This window comes from Xyrauchen texanus, chromosome 45 (assembly GCF_025860055.1).
Source record: "Xyrauchen texanus isolate HMW12.3.18 chromosome 45, RBS_HiC_50CHRs, whole genome shotgun sequence".
NCBI lineage: Eukaryota > Metazoa > Chordata > Actinopteri > Cypriniformes > Catostomidae > Xyrauchen > Xyrauchen texanus.
In genome coordinates this window covers 4,032,268-4,053,861 of record NC_068320.1, presented here as the reverse complement: position 1 = coordinate 4,053,861, position 21,594 = coordinate 4,032,268, and the positions used below count along the sequence as shown (strand labels likewise).

At 45.6% G+C, this 21,594-nt stretch overlaps 1 protein-coding gene across 5 annotated transcripts in view; it reads left to right on the top strand.

Moving 5' to 3' along the window:
- LOC127637437 (IQ motif and SEC7 domain-containing protein 3-like) overlaps window positions 1-21,594 on the top strand; it is a 339,913-nt gene that overhangs the window by 266,423 nt on the left and 51,896 nt on the right. For all 5 annotated transcript variants that reach the window (XM_052118507.1, XM_052118504.1, XM_052118503.1 and 2 more), the window contains one exon: window positions 9,488-9,627. In XM_052118507.1, the coding sequence (XP_051974467.1) occupies window positions 9,488-9,627 (140 nt within the window). The remainder of the gene's footprint in view (window positions 1-9,487; window positions 9,628-21,594) is intronic.

Here is a 21,594-nt window from a genome sequence, read left to right as displayed (position 1 = left end):
CATTCACCTCAATCGGGAAGTCACTCACAGAACAGCCTGTCCCTGCTGTCTGCGAGCAGTCATGCATAAGCACAGTAAGCGCGCTCACACATTCTGTTCAGCATGCTGTGTGCGGCAATCAGGGCGATTTGGCCATTCACCCTCTAGCATTACGCTTCAAAGCGTGGGAAGCTATCCCAGGGATATCCAAATGGGTGTTAAGCACAATAAAACAGGGCTATTTGCTACAGTTCGATCGCCGCCCTCCCCGCTTCAGAGCGCGGCTCGAAACTATTGTGAACACGGAAGCAGCCTGCATGCTTCGTTCAGAAATAGCAAACCTTCTGTGCAAAAGGGCCATAGAGAAAGTGCTGCCTTCGCTGAGCGAGTCGGGGTTTTACAGCCAATATTTTCTTGTTCCCAAGAAAGACGGCGGCCTCAGACCAATATTAGATCTCAGGGGTTTGAACAAGGTGCTTGCAAAAAGTTTGTTCAAAATGCTTACAATCAGGAAACTCCTCGCGCATACGCGCCAGGGAGACTGGTTTATCTCTCTCGATCTGAAAGATGCCTACTTTCGGATTCAGATAAATCCCTGTCACAGGCCATTCTTGAGATTCGCCTTCGACGGCCAGGTTTATCAATACACCGTCCTTCCGTTCGGCCTGTCTTTAGCACCCCGTACTTTCACGAAGTGCATGGATGCGGCGCTCGCACCCCTACGGAGTCAGGGCTTGCGAATTCTGAACTATTTGGACGACTGGCTGATTATGGCACAGTCACATACGGAGCTTCTGTCTCACAGAACAGTTCTCCTCAGCCATCTGAACAGTTTGGGTCTTGCAGTCAATTGGACCAAGAGCTCACTACAGCCCAGTCAGGCAATTTCCTTCCTTGGAATAGAACTAGACTCCGTGGCAATGACGGCTCGCTTATCTACACAGCGCGCGCACCGTGTTCAGCGACTAGCCGCGTCCTTTCAGATGAACAGCCTCACGCCTCTGAAAAAATTTCAGAGAGTGCTAGGTTACATGGCCTCAGCCGCAGCAGTACTTCAGCTGGGTTTACTGCGCATGCGCCGCTTCAGCATTGGCTAAACACCGCGCGTCTCGCCGGGCTTGGGCCACAGGCCGCCAGCCGATCAAGGTGACTCAGACCTGTATTTCAGCTCTGCAGCCCTGGACAGTGGCCGAATGGTATCAGCGGGGAGTGACGATGGGCGCTGTATCTCGCCGAAATTCATCATCCAACACGGGTTGGGGCGCGGTCTGCGAGGGCTCTCTGGTTTTTGGCCTATGGTCAGTTCAGGAAAAGCTCCTTCACATAAATTGTCTGGAAATGATAGCGGTCGAGTACGCGCATGCGCTTTCTCCGGTCATTCAGGGTCACCACGTCCTGGTCCGTTCGGACAACAGATCTGTGGTATCCTACCTAAACCGTCAGGGCGGTGTCAGATCCAGGAACCTCTTCCATCTGACAAAACGCATACTGAGTTGGTCCCAGTGCCACCTGCGCTCGCTGAGGGCGACACACGTGCCAGGCCACCTGAACGACGGCCCAGACAGACTGTCCAGAGACAATATTCCTCCAGGGGAATGGTCCCTGCACGCTCAAACAGTCCAGAAGTTATGGCGCATATTCGGCAGAGCAGAGATAGATCTTGCGTCAGAAGAGAACTCTCACTGCCCAATATTTTTCTCGAAAAGCGAGGACGCGCTGGCCCAGGACTGGCCCAACCGCCCGCTTTACGCCTTCCCTCCCGTCTCGCTATTGGCCACAGGTAATGCTCCTCATAGCCCCGCATTGGGAGAATCAGACATGGTTCCCGGAGCTTACGCAGCTGTCACTGACAGCGCCGTGGCCCATCCCAGTGAGAGCAGATCTCCTCTCTCAAGCTCGCGGCACGATCTGGCATCCCCACCCAGAGCGCTGGGCGCTGCACGCGTGGGTGATCAACGACTACCCGTCGCTCTGCCAGAAGGGGTAATAAACACCATCATACACGCTAGAGCCCCTTCCACGAGAAGACTCTATGCGTCAAAATGGTCTGTGTTTTCAAAATAGTGCACCGACAGGGACCCACGGACATGTGGGGTGTAAGGTATGGCGGAGGATCAGTACCTTAACAGATTCCCGAACAAACAAGAACTTACTGTTAAAAACCCCCCTAATTACTGAAATAGCGCCAACCAGCCTCCACAAGCACAATAAATGTATTGACAAAGAGACAATGAACTATTGACAGAGAACCGCATGTGACATCCGCATGCTCACCACGTGCTTATCGTGTGGACAGGAAGGGGGAAACTTTGAACGTAAAAATGTGTGTGTGTGTGTGTTTTTCAGTTAAACACAGAACTGCATATTGCTAATGAAATACGTGTAATCCCTGTATGTTGTGTATTTCTGAGGTATATCAAACTCGTTAGAACTGTTTCGTGTGTGTTTTAAACTCTGAGGCCTCATATTTAATAGCCTCAGTGTATATTCCCTTTCTAAGTGTACTAAATATACTTTTCTTGGTATCAAATTAAACCTTATGATTTGGCCTAGCTAAATTCGAATATAAGATCTTCGTAGAATGATATTACGTTATGTTTTGCCATCTTTTGAGTCATTCAGCCCAAAATCTCTTACCGTCATAAACCCAGCCAGAAACATGCAAATGAGCCGTGACGGAACAAAGGAATCATTCTCCTGCCCAGAGTAATGGAGGCCTTTACGACCTCCAAAGGAATGTTCAGAGAAGTGCTGACCCTCCCTTCATTCTCTTACTGAGAAAGAGAAATTAACCCTGTTAATCCTATATATATATTCTATATATCCATGTGATAAATATTGACATATATCTAGTGTGCCATCTCACATTTTCCCTTAAATGTGCTTGATCTATGTTTTCTTGCAAACTAATGGGTTAATGTTTCAGACTTTGCATACTATGGTTAACCAAAATCATATGTGTGGCATATTTGGTCTCTATAACTTGGTATTTTGAAGATCGAAATGACTGTGTACATGATATGTCGATAACAACAACATATTAGTATTAAAAGTATATTTCCTATTTTCTTTCTTGCACATGCAATGGGCAATTTTACAACAAAGAGCAATAAACCAAATTCCCGCCTGGAACCCAAACCCTTCTCATTGGTCGAGCCAATGAGAGGTGGGACCTGTTTCCGAGGGTATAAAATTGCTGCGCCCACTTCCTCTCATCCTCTTATCTTACCAACTCTTATCCTCTTCGCTGCTCTTAGCCTCTCTTGCTCTCTGAGCCTTGTGCTCTCTCACTCTCTCGCTGAATGATGCCAAACTAAAGGCCCCAAGGACTCCCAAGCGTGCGCCAGGCTACCTACGGCCTTGACTGCCCATTCACCAAGATCCTCTGACTCTCACTGGTTCTCTCTCTCATCAAGACAACATCAAAGATCAACTGGAGCCTCAACAAATTGCATCAGGACAGTTTATTTCAAATGGGACATGCAAGTATCAAACTTAGTCTCATTATTTGATACATTAAGTATCCTTAACCCCTTTCTAAAAAGGGCGTGTCAGAACTAATATGATGGTTTGCTCAGGCTGTTGATCTGCTGAACTTCAAACAATGCTATAACTTCTTGCCTTCCTGTATTCTGCTTCAGCCCTCTTTCCCTTGGTAAACTGTATGAATGTATGTATATGTATGTTAGAGTAGTTTAAATGTTTAGTCTAGTTAATAAAGTCTTGTTCATGTCACACGTAAAGTTGTCTGTGTCTCAAGCTCATATCTAAAGTCACTAATCATAGATTTTGACTACTTGCTCTTAATACTTAGTAAGAAAGACATTTCCCTTGCCCCGAAATGTACATTTCTATTAATTAATTAATTAATAACCAAAATTGAGTGTTCACGGGATGAACCGAGTATTTGGTTGTAATGTTAATGTAGCTACATCAAGTTAACCCGATTAACTGATCCAAATATTCATAATTGATTATAACAAGTTACGATTGATTATTAATATTTCATAGAGCTGATTCGCTACCTAATGGTGGAAGAATATAGAGCTGATTCGCTACAGGGGTGTCGTCGCTGCTCGTGTTTTTACAAGAGCTGCTGGATAAGGGCAGATCCCCATCCACGCTCAAAGTGTATGTGGCGGCCGTCGCGGTGTTCGCTGAACCCCCTGCACGGCCAGTCACTGGGAAAAAAACCAGCTGGTCATCCGCTTCCTCAAGGGAGCTAGAAGGATGAACCCCCCGCGCCCCCCATCGGTTCCTATCTGGGATCTTTCTATAGTTCTCGAAACTATGAAAGCCCCCCCTTTCGAACCGCTTCAATCCGTGGATTTGAAATACCTTTCACTCAAAACCGTTTTTCTGACTGCCCTGTCATCAGTCAAACATGTGGGAGACCTTCACGCGCTGTCTGTCAGTGTCTTGAGTTTGGACCAAGTGACTCCAAGGTCATTTTAAAGCCTAGACACGGCTATGTTCCCAAGGTGATCGGTACTCCTTTCAGAGCACAGGTCATTTCCCTATTGGCGCTGCCAGCATCCGATAGCGAACGCGACGCCAATCTCCTTTGCCCAGTCAGAGCACTGAGATTGTATACTGCGCGCTCCGCCTCTTTCAGACGCTCTGAGCAGCTTTTCGTTTCGTTCGGAGAGCGCACCAAATGTCTTGCCGCCTCGAAACAGACACTGTCTAGATGGATAGTGGACGCTATTGCTGCCGCATACACGTCAAAAGACCTGCCATGCCCGTTGGGCATTAGGGCTCACTCCACTAGAGGCATGGCCTCATCGTGGGCATGGTCCAGCGGGATTTCTATTCACAACATATGTGTGGCAGCGGGCTGGGCTTCCCCCTCCACCTTTGTCAGATTTTACAATCTGGAAGTGCCCGCCCTGCAGGCAAAACTACTAGCGGTTTAATACACTACAGCTCCCCTGGTGAGCTGCACTGATGGGACTCATTCCACACACTGATGGGACCATTCCCTTCCCACTATGTGCTCATGTACTACACACACTGGCCCGCACTCTTGCCGGCCAAATATTATTTCCCCACTCACAAGTGCTCCCCCGGGTCCCCCCACCCCCGGGGCTCATGCAGTGGATGCTTGGCGCGCACGGCGTTGACAATGGGTTCCCGTAGCGTAAGCTAGCTTACGCAATACGAGAGAACCTCTCGTAAGAGAACGAATCGGTTACCTAACGTAACCTCGGTTCTCTCTAGATGAGGGAACGAGTATTGCGTAGCCGGCCGTGCTCACGCCACGAGCGACTTTCGCTTCATTCAATGAAAACCAGGGTTCCAGCCTACGAACTACGCTTATATGCACTCTAGCCACGGCCATTTTGGCGGGCTTTGATGCAGTAAGCGCGCGGACGCCTCTCATTGGACGCGAGTTCGCCCAAGTTCGTCTATAGGCTGCAGCAGTTGCCGCAGAGCAACCAATGAGCTCGCTAGCTAGCCCCCTCAAGGTCTGCAGTTGCTGCACTGCGTTGACAAATGATACAAAATTAAGGATAATTTTTTGGCTTCAATATCTCAGAAAAGATGAATCTTTCCCGTAGCGTAAGCTAGCTTACGCAATACTCGTTCCCTCATCTAGAGAGAACCGAGGTTACGTTAGGTAACCGATTCGTTTTCATTAGCTGACATGCTATTTTATGTAAACGTACATATTTTACTAGTGGGTATTGACATTTCAAATATGTCCTAATAGGCAAGTTTTAGTTACATTTAAATGCGGTTTTGGCTAAAGCAGACATTTACATTGTATGCTGTATGATATAAATATGATATGTAATATGATATTAAAATAATATGAATGTTTAGATTATATTTTAATGTGTTTATGCTGCCTCGTAATCATCAACAAAGCTTGTGCTTGCAAATATGTGTTCAGGTTAAATGAGTAAAATGCACATTAAATATGCCCATATTAGAAAATCTGCATATTATAATGATTTCTGAAGGATCATGTGACACTGAAGACTGCAGTAATGATGCAGAAAAATCAGCTTTGATCACAAATTGCATTTTACAATATATTCAAATAGAAAACTGTTCTTTTAAATTGTAAAATGAGTTCACACAATGTTTTTACTGTATTTTGGATCAAATAAATGCAGTCTTGGTGAGCAGAAGAGACTTCTTTTAACGGTAGTGTAGGTCTAAAGTTAAGTAAAGTCTTTATGTAAAGAAAATGTATAGTCAGATTACTTCTTTTAACTTAAAACTTGATTTTGATCATTAAGTCTCCTCACATTCATTCTCTTTGTCACATTCCTCATTGATGGGCCCAGAGGAGTGGTCTTTTTTATCCTCAGGTGTGAATCACATACATATTTGTGATAGTTCACGCCTCTTCGCATATTATCTTTCAACACTAAAATTGTCTTATAAAAGTTCAGTTACTATATTGTTTGTATGAATGAGTGATCAGAATGGTTTTCACATCATTTTGTAGCAAAAACTCTAGGCTACAAGATCCAGTTCTCAAAAGTCTTGTGGACAAATGTTTAGTATGTGTTATATGGACTTATTTCAGTGACTTAAATTTTTTGTTTTTTCAAAACCACGCATTAAATTTTATTTTCTCAAAAATACAAACATGTACACACATGTTGCTCACATATTATTGTAGCCCAGTTTGTGCTGAATACAGTGTTATCAGACTTTAGCCATTAATATGTTTTTAAGCAACTGAAAAAAGCACAAATGTCAAGGCATGTCAAAACTTCTCCAGGGCCCAAAACACCCTCAGACCCCAGAGGGTTAAGGTTGGGAAAGACCCCAGGTGGTTAAGGTTGGGAAAGGAGGAGGTGGGAACTGGCTCAACAGTCAAAATAATATTTAATATAAACAAAAAGACACAACACAAACATGCACATGTCAGCTGCATGTTATCCCTCTCCTCAGCTGATTAGCCTAATTAGGGGCTGGGCATGTGTAGTCTTGGCCCGGCCCCGCCCTCCTCCTCGTCATACGCGTCTTGTGAGAACTGGACAGATTGACAAACTCATTTGCAAAATGGAATGCCGTTGACTAGTTTTACATTTAATAATCATGCAACGTTCCAAATCACTGAGATCACATTTTTTCCCCATTCTGATGGTTGATGTGAACATTAACTGAAGCTCCTGACCCGTATACGCATGATCAGCCACAACATTAAAACCACCTACCTAATATTGTGTAGATCCCCCCAAAACAGCGCCAACCCGCATCTTAGATAATATTATTCTCACCATAATGGTACAGAGTGGTTATCTGAGTTACAGTAGACTTTGTCAGTTCGAACCAATCTGGCCATTCTCTGTTGACCTCTCTCATCAACAAAGCATTTACATCCACAGAACTGCTGCTCACTGGATGTTTTTTGATTTTGGCACCATTCTAGAAACGTTATGCGTTAAAATCCCAGGAGATCAGTAGTTATAGAAATACTCCTCACCTCTGGGTCGCCCATCTCAGGGGTGCTTAGAAGCTTTCCTAGGGTTCTTGGTCGTGGGCCGTGAGACAGGGGGCGTCAACTTCCTGCATGGAGCTGGAGGTGGCCCGTCCTGTGGTGCTGTAAGCCTTCGCCGTCAGAGACGATGTAGTCTTTCAGGCCTTGGATGGGAGCCTATGACGGTTCCGCCAGGTTGGCGTTGCTCTGCGGGCACAAATGCACCGCTATTGCCTGCTCTATCTGGGGAACATTTGTGTAGCCCCTGGCCGCCCCACCATCGAGGGTGGTGAGAACAGCAGAACTCAAAAGCCCAGTCCGGGCAGTGAAAGGTGCCTGCCATGACTTTGTGAGTTCTTCATGTACTTCTGGGAAGAAAGGCACCGGGGCGGAGTGTGGCCGTGAGCGGCGCTCCGATCCCAGGAACCAATCATCAAGCCGTGAGGGTTCAGGGCAGGGTGGATGGTTCCACTCTAGCCTGACGCAAGCTGCATCCCGGGCAAGCATGGTCTTCAGCTCGGCATCAGCCTCAGACTGGGCGACCACACCAGATAGCGGAAGCCCAGCCGAGTCCTCCGCATCAGACTGAAGCAGCCTGCTCTCCAATGCTGCTATCGAGATCTCATCCTCTTCCAGAATGCCAAATGAGAGGTCAAATTCGCTCTGAGGCGGGCTGCCTGACTCTTCCCAGAACTCAACCGGGGTGCATGAGCATGCTGAGGAATGGGAGATCAGTGGGGATTCACCCGGCGGAGTTACTTCCATTAAAGTCCCCAAATCACCCCAGCGTTAACCGTTGCAGCCTTGTGACAGAAGAACCGCGGTGGGGAGCGGCTGGTGTGTCTTTCCCTCGAAGGAAGGAAAGCCGCGATTGCAATGTGGCCATGGTCATACTCTTGCCGTGCAGGCATGAACCATCCACGAACGCTGTCTCGGCATGTCTGGAGCCCAGACACGTAAGGTTGTGATCGTGACCATCAGAAGCGGAGAGATAACGACCGCAACCAGGAACTGCACATATCCGGAAAAGCATATTTTAAAAGATGCTTTTCGTCAGTGCCCACTCTTTTAGAGAAAATCAGAGGTGTTTGGGGCTATAAATAATAGCATTTTAGCTTAGAATAAAGCTGACAATTTACACAAGGTTTATTTCTATTTCTTCTGCTTCAAACTTACTTCAAACGTACTTTTCTGTCTGCTCGTATGAATGTAACGCATATGAAAGTGTTTCACCGCAGTTCAAATGCACTTTGGATTGCATCATTTATATGTATGAATGTTTTCCATCTGAAAGGACTAAATATTAAATGAAACAAATTACAATAAAATGCAAAGTAAACTCTTAATGTAACTATTATAATTACCAATGATTTAAATAGTAACTGTAGTGGAATACAGTTACTTATATTTTGTATTTTATACGTAATCCTGTTTAATACGTAATCCCGTTACATGTATTCCATTATATATTTATAATAATTTATATTAATACTAATTTGAATGATTGTTATATTTATATTGAATTATAATTATTATTATGATATTTCTCAGAAATTGTTGATACATATATATATATATGAGAGAGAGAGAGAGAATTGGGAGGGAATAAAATATATTATTGATAAGCCTGTTTCAGTCGATCACTAATCTGAATATTGAGGAAGGGGTGTTTATGCTGATTTTGGCTATGAGAAAATACCTTAAAAATACTCTCCAAAATATTATTTGTTACCTGTCTGCATGCATCAAAATATTATTTGTTACCTGTCTGCATGCATCATCACTCATCTCTCAAATTATGGAGTGTGCATTCACAATCAAGCTTGTGTACTTGCAAATGAATGTTAAAATGGGTACAAATTGAGTAAGAAAAATGTCACTGCGATGGAAATAGATGCATTTACGTGTTTATTTGTTTTGCTTGTAAAGCTGTTACACAATGGAGGGATCATATAAAAGTTATAAGGATGGATTTTGTGACAAGTTTAATATATATACTATATACAGTATTTATTGCTATGAATTTATTCCATTCCACGTTTTCTGTGCTTCTCATTATTTATTCAGGGGTTGATGATGGTGCTGATATTCCACGGGACATGGTGGTGGGAATCTATGAACGGATTCAACTGAGAGAGCTACGATCGAATGAAGACCATGTCACTTATGTCACCAAGGTGGAGCAAAGCATTGTAGGAATGAAATCAGTGAGTCAAACACTTTTTTGGAGCTCTTCTTTATAACCTTTTATAATTTTTTTTATGGCATCCTCTCAAAATATTAAATTATTGGATTGTCACAAATATTGCTGTAGAGTTATACGTGGTCACTTTAATACCAGTGTTGATGTTAATGTGACTGTGGTGACCTCTGTTGGTAGAACCGGGTACAAGTAAATAAAGTCAGTCTAATGTTGACACCAGGACTAGTTGCATATGTATTACACGACACTCTACATGGTGTCAGAAGTGTTTGATAATGGCTCAAGGACGCCGTCGCATCGACCCACTAGTTTTTGACGACAACATTGCCGACAACTGGCGGAAATTTGAGAAAGAATGGATAATCTACTGCAACGCAGGACTATCGGATAAATCCAAGAAAGTTCAAGCCTACACGCTACTGAATCTAGCCGGCCCGGAGGCTGTTGTAAAGTCGGAATCCTTTGTTTATGGAGAGGGAGAAAATCACGAAGAACCAGAGACTCTACTGGTAAAGTTTGCTGAATTATGTCTGCCAGCGAAAAACGTCATTATGGACAGACATGTTTTTAACACCACTTGTCAGGCAAATGGTGAGTCTATTCAGGCATATGTCTCCACTTTAAAAATACTGGCTAAGAAATGTGATTTTGGCGCTTTGTGACTAACTGATTAGGGATCGTATTGTCTGTGGAATACAGAGCGATACACTCCGCAAACAACTATTACGTGAAAAGAATCTTACACTCGAACTGGCAGTTAGCATCAGCATGCTCCATGAACAGTCAGAGAAAAGCTCTAAGGAACTTCATAAGGAAGCTGAAGTGTGCTCAATTCAGAAGGCTCGCTATGGCAATTGTAATGGCCAGCACTCACCTGACCGCAGCAAATGCTTTGCTCTCAATAAAACATGCAATAATTGTGGAAAACTTAATCACTTTGCTTAAGTACCTTTTTGACACTAATGTCATAGGTAAATTGCCTGTGATATATCATATGAGACTAGATGACACTGTTGTCCCCACAATATGTGCTCCCCGCAGGATCCCCATTGCCATGAAAGATAAGGTCAAAGCGGAGCTGGACCGGATGACTGCCCTTGGTGTAATTACACCAGAAAACGACGCAACAGCATGGGTGTCTGCCATGGTTGTAGCGAAAAAAAAAGATGGAACAGTGCGACTCTGCATTGACCCAGTGCACCTAAACCGGACCCTCCTCAGACCCCGTCACCCGCTCAAATCCATTGACCAAATAATTGCAGACATGCCCGGTGCAAAGGTATTTAGCATCTTAGATGCCAAGTGTGGGTTTTGGCAAATACCCCTTGACCGTGCATCCTCCAAGCTCACAACATTCATGTCACCTTATGGCCGATATAGATTCCTGAGAATCCCATACGGTATATGCACAGGCAGTGAGGTCTTCCAAAATGTGATGGAACAGTTATTTGCAGGACAACCTTGCGAGATCGTGGTCGATGACATCCTCATCTGGGGACGTACATCACTAGAACATGATGAACGCCTAACACAGGTTTTGAACAGGATCCGTGCCATCAACCTAAAGCTCAGTCCTGACAAGTGTAAATTCAGAGTCAACTGTGTACATTATGTAGGACACCTGTTAACCGCTGATGGTGTTAAGCCAGATCCGGAGAAGATCAAGGCTGTTTGCGAGATGGAGAGGCCACAGGACAAACAGGCCCTACAGCAGTTCCTGGGCATGACAAACTATCTATCCAAATTCATTTCCCAGTACAGAGACATAACTGGCCCCCTGAGACAGCTGATAAACCACGACGTAGAATGGCACTGGCTTAACACCCATGATGCGGCTTTTGGCAAACTGAAGCAGGCACTGACTAATCCTCCTGTGCTGCAGTTTTTTGACACATCAAAGTCAGTAGTTATATCAGCAGACGCTTCCCAACACGGTCTTGGCGCAGTGTGCCTCCAAGACGGGAGGCCAGTGGCATTCGCATCACGTGCTCTCACACCAACTGAGTCCAGATATGCTCAGATTGAAAAAGAAATGTTAGCACTAGTCTTTGCAGCTAAAACATTTCATGATTTCATCTATGGGCGCCCTGTCACTGCTGAAACGGATCATCAGCCCCTTATCACTATCCTGAGGAAACCACTGCACACTGCATCACCACGTCTGCAGGGTATGATGCTAAAGTTGCAACGTTACGATTTGGATGTAATGTATAAGCGTGGCAAGGAACTGTTTGTTGCAGATGCGTTGTCACGTGCACACTTACCTGAGTCTGAGCCCCCACTTACTGATGACTTACTAGAAGTGATGACTGTTCAGGTGCTCTCCTCACATCGTACCGATGAGTTACGAAATGCAGTAAAGAGTGACGCCACCTGCCAGCAGCTATCTGAAGTCATTGTGCATGGCTGGCCCAGCACCTCCAAGGAACTGCCGCAACAGTTGCGTCCGTTCTTCTCCATGAAGGAAGAGTTGACGTTAGAGGATGGACTAATCCTGCGTGGGCAAAGGTTCATAATACCTGTGGCACTACAAACGTTTTATGCTGGTCAGCTACACCAGGGCCATCCCGGGATTGAAGCCACCAAACGCAGAGCTCGAGAGACTATGTACTGGACCTCAATGTACACTGATATAGAAAGAGAGGTGTCTCGTTGTGCTGCGTACAACGCCTTGACAGCGCACCACACAAAGGAACCAATGCAACTCCATGACATCCCTAAACTACGTGGTCATTTACTGCAGCTGATATATTTGAGTGGCGTGCCAAAATGCATCTAGTCTTGGTGGACTCCTACTCAGGGTGGTTTGAGCTGGATTACCTCCCTAACATGACCAGCAACACGGTCATTGCAAAGCTGAAGCGACACTTTGCAACACATGGTGTGCCCCACACCCTCATGACTGATAATGGGACTTTGCAGACTTTTCACAGGTATGGGACTTTAAACATATCCGCAGCAGTCCGTACTACCCACAATCTAACGGTCTTGCTGAGCATCCATGCAGCCATTCTCCACACTCGCAATATTCCCCGTGATGGGTTCCCGTCCTCTGCTCAGCGCCTTATGTCCAGGCAAACCAGGACCTTCCTGCCAGCAACCTCAGACATGCTCAGGCCTGCCATCCAAGTCAATGTGGCTCCAGCAATTTTCAAACACAGAATGAGGAGGAAAGTGTATCATGACCGTGGTGCTCACCGCCTATCCACACTAAGACCAGGTCAGACAGTCAGAGTACAAACTAAATGTGGTTTTGATCAGGTGGCAAGAGTGGTAGGCCCAGCTCAGCAGCCTAACTGCTATGTGATAGCATCACAAGGAAAGGAATATATCAGGAACAGGCGACATCTCCTCCGGGTTGATGAAAACCCAATGACAAGCTCTGAGGAGGACGTGCCACTGAGGTCCACCTCACCAGTAGTATCCGATAGAGAAACTGCCCAAAATGCTAACCTGCCACCTACACCTCCTAATATCACACCAGTGGTCAGTACTGCTGACTCATCTGAGAGACAGTTGGTGGTGACTCGAGCAGGCAGAGTCAGCCAACCCAGTCAGCGTTATCAGGACTATGTCAGTACTTGGCTAAAAAATTAAGCTGAGATCAAAAGGTGGAAATTATATCTAGTGGTCCTTCGTTAATTGAACCTACCTAGTTGGCCCATACTTCACTATACTTTCTATGTTTGTGTCACCTTCTGTTTTGTAGGTGGCCTATTTAGTATGTGTTTTGTTTCGGTTATTTGTTGTGTGGCTGTGTTAATTTTATTTACATTCTCTAGAAGAAAGGGGATGTAGAGTTGTACGTGGTCACTTTAATACCAGTGTTGATGTTAATGTGACTGTGGTGACCTCTGTTGGTAGAACCGGGTACAAGTAAATAAAATCAGTCTAATGTTGACACCAGGACTAGTTGCATGTGTATTACACGACACTCTACAATTGCAAGGAAACTGCAGTTTGCGGGGCAGAAATTAGACCCTTTAGATTAAAAATCTAGATTTTCCATACTGGGTAATTCAACAACATGACCTGTGTTATACTACGCATGATTACAATTTCCTCTTTTTATCACGACTCATAGTTCATATGCAGTAAGCTGTTTGGAGATTATATATAAGACCCTGTGACCATCTTGATATCTTAATAACCTTAGATCGTCACTACATCTCTATAAGGCTCACCTTCACCCTCACTCACACACACATAAGCATGTGCATTCATGCAGTGGAGTAATATAATAATTCACTGGGCTCGTGGTGATTCAGTGTGGCTCATGCCTGTGTCATTACTGCCATTCATTACAGCAGCAGTAAATAAACTTTCACTCATCTCCTAATTACCACACACTACTACCACAACCAGAACATCATACCATACACATTTACTTTGTACATCTAGGACTGTTTATTTTTTTTTTTTTTGTGTGTATGTACCCTATTTTTGCCGAAATGATTTGCGTCTTTGAGCATTTTGACATTGAGTGTCAAATGAAGCAAAAAATTTTATTTGAAAATCAAAACACAACAAAAGTTCAAGACATCCACATTTATCTATTTTAATTAAAAACTTTGTTTACAGATTTGTAATGCTTTTGTTTTCCAAAGTATGTGGCAACACAATTGTCAGTGAAGGAAAAAGCCCTTCTAGTGTGGTTAGGAGGCGTTAAGTTGACAAAATTAATGCATTTTCAAATGTAAAATGTATTAGTGTTGCTAATGTTGCTTATGGTCCATTTACATCATGTCTGAAATTATTTGTATACTCATAAAGCCTAACAAATTTGTATATGTGGCTTTGTTGTTAAGTGCAGCAAATATTAATAAATATTAATTATTAAAAATATTAATTCAAATCAATAAGTTTTTGCAAAATGTTTAAGGACTAAGAAAGTGCTCCATGTAATATTGGCTGTAATATAATGGCATATTAAGCAGAAATATGTGTTCACTATTGTAAAGGGATATATGGGAAAGGAGGAGGCTAGAACCGGCTTGACAATATAAATAATAGTTTCATGAAAATCTTAAACAAAAGACACAAACATAAACACATGACGGTCAGCTTCCCGTAAATTATCTCTCTCTCTCACACCACCATCCGCAGTCGGCCTTTATCCCTCTCTGAGGCTTAATTAGCCTGATAAGGGACCAGGTGTGTATAATCACGACCCGGCCCCGACCTCCACCCTGTCACATTCCTCCCTCGTTCTCACAGGCTGGGGAGCACCCGGCATGACATATACCCCCTCACCCCCCTTCCCTGGGGGAGGACGTGCCCTAAGCCGCATATTTACATTTACATTTATGCATTTGGCAGACGCTTTTATCCAAAGCGACTTACAGAGCCCTTATTACAGGGACAATCCCTCCGGAGCAACCTGGAGTTAAGTGCCTTGCTCAAGGACACAATGGTGGTGGCTGTGGGGCTTGAACCAGTGTCCTTCTGAATACCAGATTAACAGTTATCTGCTTAGACCACTACACCACCACCTGCTGGCATATGCCAGCAGGTCTTCCTGTAAGAGTGTAGTACCCCCCTAAAAAACACTGTCAAATTTAAAAGAGAGGGAAAAGGCCAACGCGGAGTGGCAGTGGGAGAGAGAAAGATCAATTTGATGAAAAAAAATATATATTTACTCACCAGTTTTCCGATACGTCATAGCTTGTTCCTCGGCCACTCCTCCACCCTCTAACGGATGACAACCACGCCTCCCTTGGGCGGATCGGAGTCAGTCCTCCAGCCCCTGGCGGACGGTAAGCCCCGCCGCGTTCTTGGGGAACAGAAGGGGTCTCCCCCGCCCCTGGCAGTGATCCCCTCCCCGCTAATTAGCCTGATAAGGGACCGGGTGTGTATAATCACGACTCGGCCCTGCCTCCGCCCTGTCACAACTACCTTTAACTGTTGAGGCCACTGCCATTTTAGTTCTTTTTAAATGACATCACAACTGTCAAGAGTTCAGAGTTTGCGAAGGTGTGAAAGCATTTACAAGTCAAAAATTCACAATTACAGTAATTTTGAGATGATGTGAATGCACCATTAGCCTGCAAAAATCTTCTTCTCTGAGAAGATTGCCCTGATTCTTTTTTCCGTGGTAACATCTACTTCTCTGATTCGTGAATCTCACTTATACTTCCTACACACTACACAACTTTCAAAGACATTGGATCGTATTACCGTTCATATTACACATCTGTCTGTCTTGTCATGGAAGTTGTATCGTTTTCAAATTACACAACGAATCTGCGATAGGGGCGAACACATTACAAAACATTTCACTATTGACAAATCCCCGATGACTCGAATTGCCTGGACTCCAAATTTCACAACAAAGTACACGCAAGAAGTGATACGAGATACGAAAACAAATGCATGATCATGTTATGCATTTCAGAATATGATGTATATGGTTTTAATCGCCTAAAGGCATCATATATTTTATTGGTTACAATATGAATGTAACGTCTTGTAGCTGGCAATGGCAGTGACGAAGACTTTGACAAAGGAGTGACAAACCCAAGTGCAATTTATTTAAAATAGTGAAATCCAACAAACCATAACTCCAAACATGAACAAAACATGAACTTGATTAAAATTTCACTTGAACAAAACATAAACATGAACTTGACTTGATTAAACATGACTAGACTATGAACTTGACACAACGCTACACCAACAGAATAAACATGACAATTAAAAAGTGCCTCCTACTGAAAAATCAACTTATTTGCTTACCTGACTGTCCAAAAGAATTAGCAATTTCTCTCCAACTCTTCTCTTTCTCCACACGGTTGTAGTACAGTTCAGATGAAACATAAAATAGGCACTGGTGCTCCTGCCAATGTTCCACAAATGTTTCCTCCATTTCTTCGGTCCAATGAGACTTTCTTGATACCGCAGCCATGCTAGTTGATGTTCTGTTGCAGTTACATCAGGACTCCTCCATTGAACATCTCTCTCATTGGCTGTAGGTCAACGCTGCAGTTGTATTCAGTCAAAACATATTTCACATTGCACGATTTTGAATCGCAGACTGGTCCAGATATTTAACATTCTAGATATCTTGCTGACATCGGCGACGCTTTGGGGCTTCTCTCAAATCGCGCCTTTGATAATTCATACATTGCGATCGTCGCTCAAGGGAGCGAGCTCTGATTTGCCTAAGATTTCTGGCTTTTGTCGGCAATCTCAACAAAACTGTCGGTGAAAATCGGGATTAAAATCGTGTAGTGTAAACTCGGCATTAGAGATTATAGGTAGTGTAGTTATTACCTGAAATCTGGCAATTAAAATGTGATTGTGTAAAAATTAAGTTGACTTGTATCTTTTTATTGACACATATATTATCATTTAACAACATCAGAGATCATGGTAGGTCTTTCTTGAAATGTTTTAAGTTTTCAATAGAAATCTATTCCTTTCTGGAAATTTCGAATGGTATTTTTAGTACTTGCGGAACCAGACTGTTGTGCTCTATTCACCACCATTACACAAATATAAAATTGGTAAATCTCACATAAATACTAATTTGGTTTTTATGGTCTGATTCTTAGTCTAAGAACTGACTGAAAAAACAGTCATGTGTTTTCTTCCCATTACTGTAATTAATTACAATATTGTAGCTAATGGACATACCTCAGTCTAACTCTAGGACAAGAGCAAATGCTGAAAGTGATAAAACAAAATGTTTTATTAGTGGAAATGATGCTCAACAAAGTTACTATCGACCATTACTTTTTAGTATTGAATTTTTAGTACTTAGTATTTTGATTCGTATCATTGCTACCATGTACTAGCTTAGATAAAATCCTTGGGTAAAATGAATGAAGACATCTGTCAACATTAGCTCAAAGATAATAAGTTTTAGGTTTTGGAAATTTTTTCTCTTGGGTCATTTAAATCATCTTGTCACTCTGTTTTATCAGTATTTTATCAGTTTTTTTCTCAGTCTACCTCTCTATCTCTCTCTCTGTCCCATACTCAGATTAATGAGAACACCTGCTGCAGTCACAAAAAGCATTTTAATGCAGGCCCGGTTATACGGTGGGGCTCACCCAATCATGAGCTTGGCCCACTTTGGCAACCACACTCCCATCCACCCCTCCAACTGTTCGACCTACCTGGATGGTCCTATTGCCCACCTTAGAGCTGGAGCTGGGCATTTCTAAAACATTATTGTTTTGTTCTCATATTATCTAGCATAGGACTATGCCTTAATCCAGAAATGGATGCAGTGATGCAGTTTGTGCATGGTAAGATTAAGTGATCAGCTGGAATAATAATTTTGCATAACAGTCATAAATGGTGTAACTCTATACATTTCCATATGTTTTACATTTTTGTATAAATTGATTGTATAGCTGGGAAACGGTACCATGATGTGTGTACTATGTGTGTCCCCATGACTGATAACGTCTAGGTTACGTATGTAACCTCTGTTCCCCGATGGAGGGAACGAGACGTTGTGTCAGAGAAGCGACACTAGGGGTCTCTCTTGAGCGGCGATATATACTTCTGTTCTATGAAAAAAGGCCAATGAGAAGTTGGCAGATGGTATTTGCATATCCTGCCCTGGACATATGGGCATTTAAGCGGGGCGAATACAGGATTTTTCTGAGGAGCCGGAACAGTGGCTCGGCTCAGCGACGTGGCGGGGAAGGCACAATGTCTCGTTCCCTCCATCGGGGAACGGAGGTTACATACGTAACCTAGACGTTCCCCTTCTGTCGCTCTCTCCACGTTGTGTCGGAGAAGCGACACTAGGGGTCCCACTTCAATCGTGCCATGCGCTGAGCCGTGTATGTGAACTGCTGATACAGGAGCGGGCAGGTATTCTTACGTGCAAAGGCGACCAGCTGTATCAGGCTGCACGTACCCTTCCCCAATGCCCCATTAAAGTCATTAGAATCGTTATGGTTACCCTAGTGAGGGGAACAAGGTGATGCTTGCCAACCTGGGAATGGGCCAAGTCTGGCTGGGCCTCTTTTCTCTCTATGTTTCTCGCATAGAGCAACTATGGCCGGGGCCCTTACATGCATTAAGGGAAGGGGGTCTTACCCCGTTTCCTATTCTTTCAGGGGGAGAAGACCCTGCGGAGACCACACCTACCCTGCAGGGGAGGCAAAGAGTGGCGAATACATCACATGGCTGCTTAGGTCCTATGTGGGAAAGTTGGTGCGGTGGTAGATCCAGCCTCGTGGAGGGGGAAGCTACAGCATGGCGACCGAGGCAGCTGGAACTGCCTAAGGGAGACACGGGAGTCCGCTCGTGAGGGGAGAGTACCGCGGAATTACACACAGGGGGAGTCCGAACAGGAGGCCTTAATCTGTGGAGCACCTATTCCAGTACAGGGTAGATTGAGTACCCATAGTGTCTTGGGTCGGCGAGTTCCTCCACTGAACTGCAGACCCAAAAGGGCTAGGGAGGAATCAACCAGGGATCCGAAAGATGGGGTCTCCTGGGAACAAAGGCGCACTATTTTACCTCGGCTGAGGGAAAGGGTGCTAGGCGCAAGCGATTCACCTGGCTAGATCATCAGCGTGTTACCGAGTTCTCCTCCCTGGGCAGCGCTTGCAGGTTCACCACCTGATCCTGAAGGGTGTGGTAGTAACCTTTGGCACGTAGCCCGGTCGCGGTCTTAGGATCACGTATGTGTCTGCCGGACCGAACTCCAGGCAAGTGTTGCTGACAGAGAACGTTTGCAGGTCCCCGACCCTCTTGATGGAGGCGAGCGCGATCAGCAGGGCCGTTTTGAGAGAGAGGGCCCTGAGTCCAGCTCAATCTAGCGGCTCGAAGGGGGGTCTCCGGAGGCCCTTGAGGACCACCGAGAGATCCCAGGAGGGGAGCAGGCTTGGCCGGGAGGGAGTTAGCCTCCGGGCGCCTTTTAGGATAATTAAGTCGTGCTTACCCAGAGACTTGCCGTCTATTGTGTCATGGTGAGCCGCGACGGCTGCGACATACACCTTGAGGGTGGAGGGGGACAGCCTCCCCTCCGGCCTCTCCTGTAGGAACACAAGCACTGACCTAACTGCGCACCTCTGTGGGTCTTCAGCCCGGGAAGAACACCAATTTGTGAACGGGCGCCACTTTAGGGCGTAAAGATGCCTGGTAGAAGGTGCTCTGGCTTGGTTGATTGTGTCTACGACGGTCCAAGGGCCAGACGTGGAGGTTCCAGAGGTCTGGGTGCGGGTGCCAGAGCATGCCCCGTCCCTGAGAAAGAAGGTCCTTCCTCAGGGAAATTCACCAGGGAGGGGCTGTTGCGAGAAGCGTGAGACCCGAGAACCAAGTCCGAGTGGGCCAATAGGGGGCCACCAAGGTTACTTGCTCCTCATCCTCCCTGACCTTGCACAGCACCTGTGCAAGAAGGCTCACTGGGGGAAATGCATATTTGTGCAGCCCCATGGGCCAGCTGTGTGCCAATGCGTCTGCCCCGAGGGGAGCCTCTGTTCGGGCATACAAGAGCGGGCAGTGGGAGGTTTCTTGGGAGGCAAACAGGTCTACCTGGGCCTTGCCGAACAGTTCCCAGATCAGCTGGACCGACTGGGGGTGGAGCCTCCACTCCCCACTGGGCAAGCATTGTTGTGACAGCGTGTCCGCTATCACATTGAGGTTGCCGGGGATGTGAGTAGCATGCAGCGACTTGAGTCTGCACTTGGGTAGTCCAACTTCTGCGGGGAGCTCGACGCTGGGGCTGAGAGGTGGGCCCACTCTCTTTAGTTAGTTGAGACGGAGCACCACTTTCTTTCTTTCTTGAAAGCCGCAGGAGGACGCCCTCGGTGAGCAGACAGGGCATGGCCCCTGGCGGCAGGTTTGCGGCAGGGCAAGATGTGTGAAATAGCCTCCGTCTGTTTCTTCACCACTGAGGACTGCTGGGTGGAGTCGTCAAGTGGTGTCGCCGAATGGACGGAGCTGGGAGACGGGAGCATTTTGAGAAAGTGTGCTTTGTCTGCCTTCTGTACTGCGACCAGGTCCTGTCCATGTGTTGCGTTTCTGGACCACGGGGGTGGCCATCGCCTGTTCGAGTGCAGTTCCTACGGCACGTCAAGAACAGGACTACCCAAGAGCAGATTTTGAAGTGCCTTGGCCCGGTGGACTTGCAGGAGGGAGCCATGGCGTGCAGGGGGGAGCAGTCTGGGACCGTTCTACCACCGAGGGTAGTGAGAGCGGAGGAGTGACACCGACATCGACATGAAACAAGACACACTGACACTGGACATCACACACAAGGAGACCAAAATAGGGAAGGAAATCAAACAGGTCAATGGGCAGGGCAGGTGTAAATAAATTACTTATAATGGGCAAACAACGAGGCGGGGGTATGGCGCAAGACTGAGCGACATATGGCAATACAGAAACAAACTAAGCCATGTGCTCTCACAAGACACAGACACCCGAATGGCATGAGCACATATCGCCAAGACAACAGGCAACATGCACTCATGCCAACCACAACTAACGCATCTAGGGAGAGACAGACATAAACGATTGACATGAGTGCTTGCTGCCAAGATGACATAAGCTCAATGCACTCACACCAATAACAGACAGAACATGGAGCATGTGTGTCCGGATCCCGACACCAACCGAAACCGAACACAAAGACAGAAAATGAAACACAAGACAGACAAGGTCAAGGGACTGGTCTGTGGCCGCTGGGAGTCGGACAGGATCTGACTGATCACTGACGACCACTGGACAGGGTTCAAGGAAATGGACTGTGGCCGCTGGGAGTCAGACAGTATTTGAATGGTCACTGATGACTGCTGGTAGTGACTGGGGTATGGCCTCCATAGCCTTTGTGTCCATGAGCACTAGCAGAGACTGGGGAATGGCCTCTGTGAGCGCTGGCAAAGACTGAGGAACGACCTCTGTGTCCGTGGATGCTGACGTCAGCAGGGGAACAGCCTCCATGGCCTTGGACACTGGCAGCAGCAGGGGAACTGCCTCTGTAGCCATGGACGCTGGCTGGCAG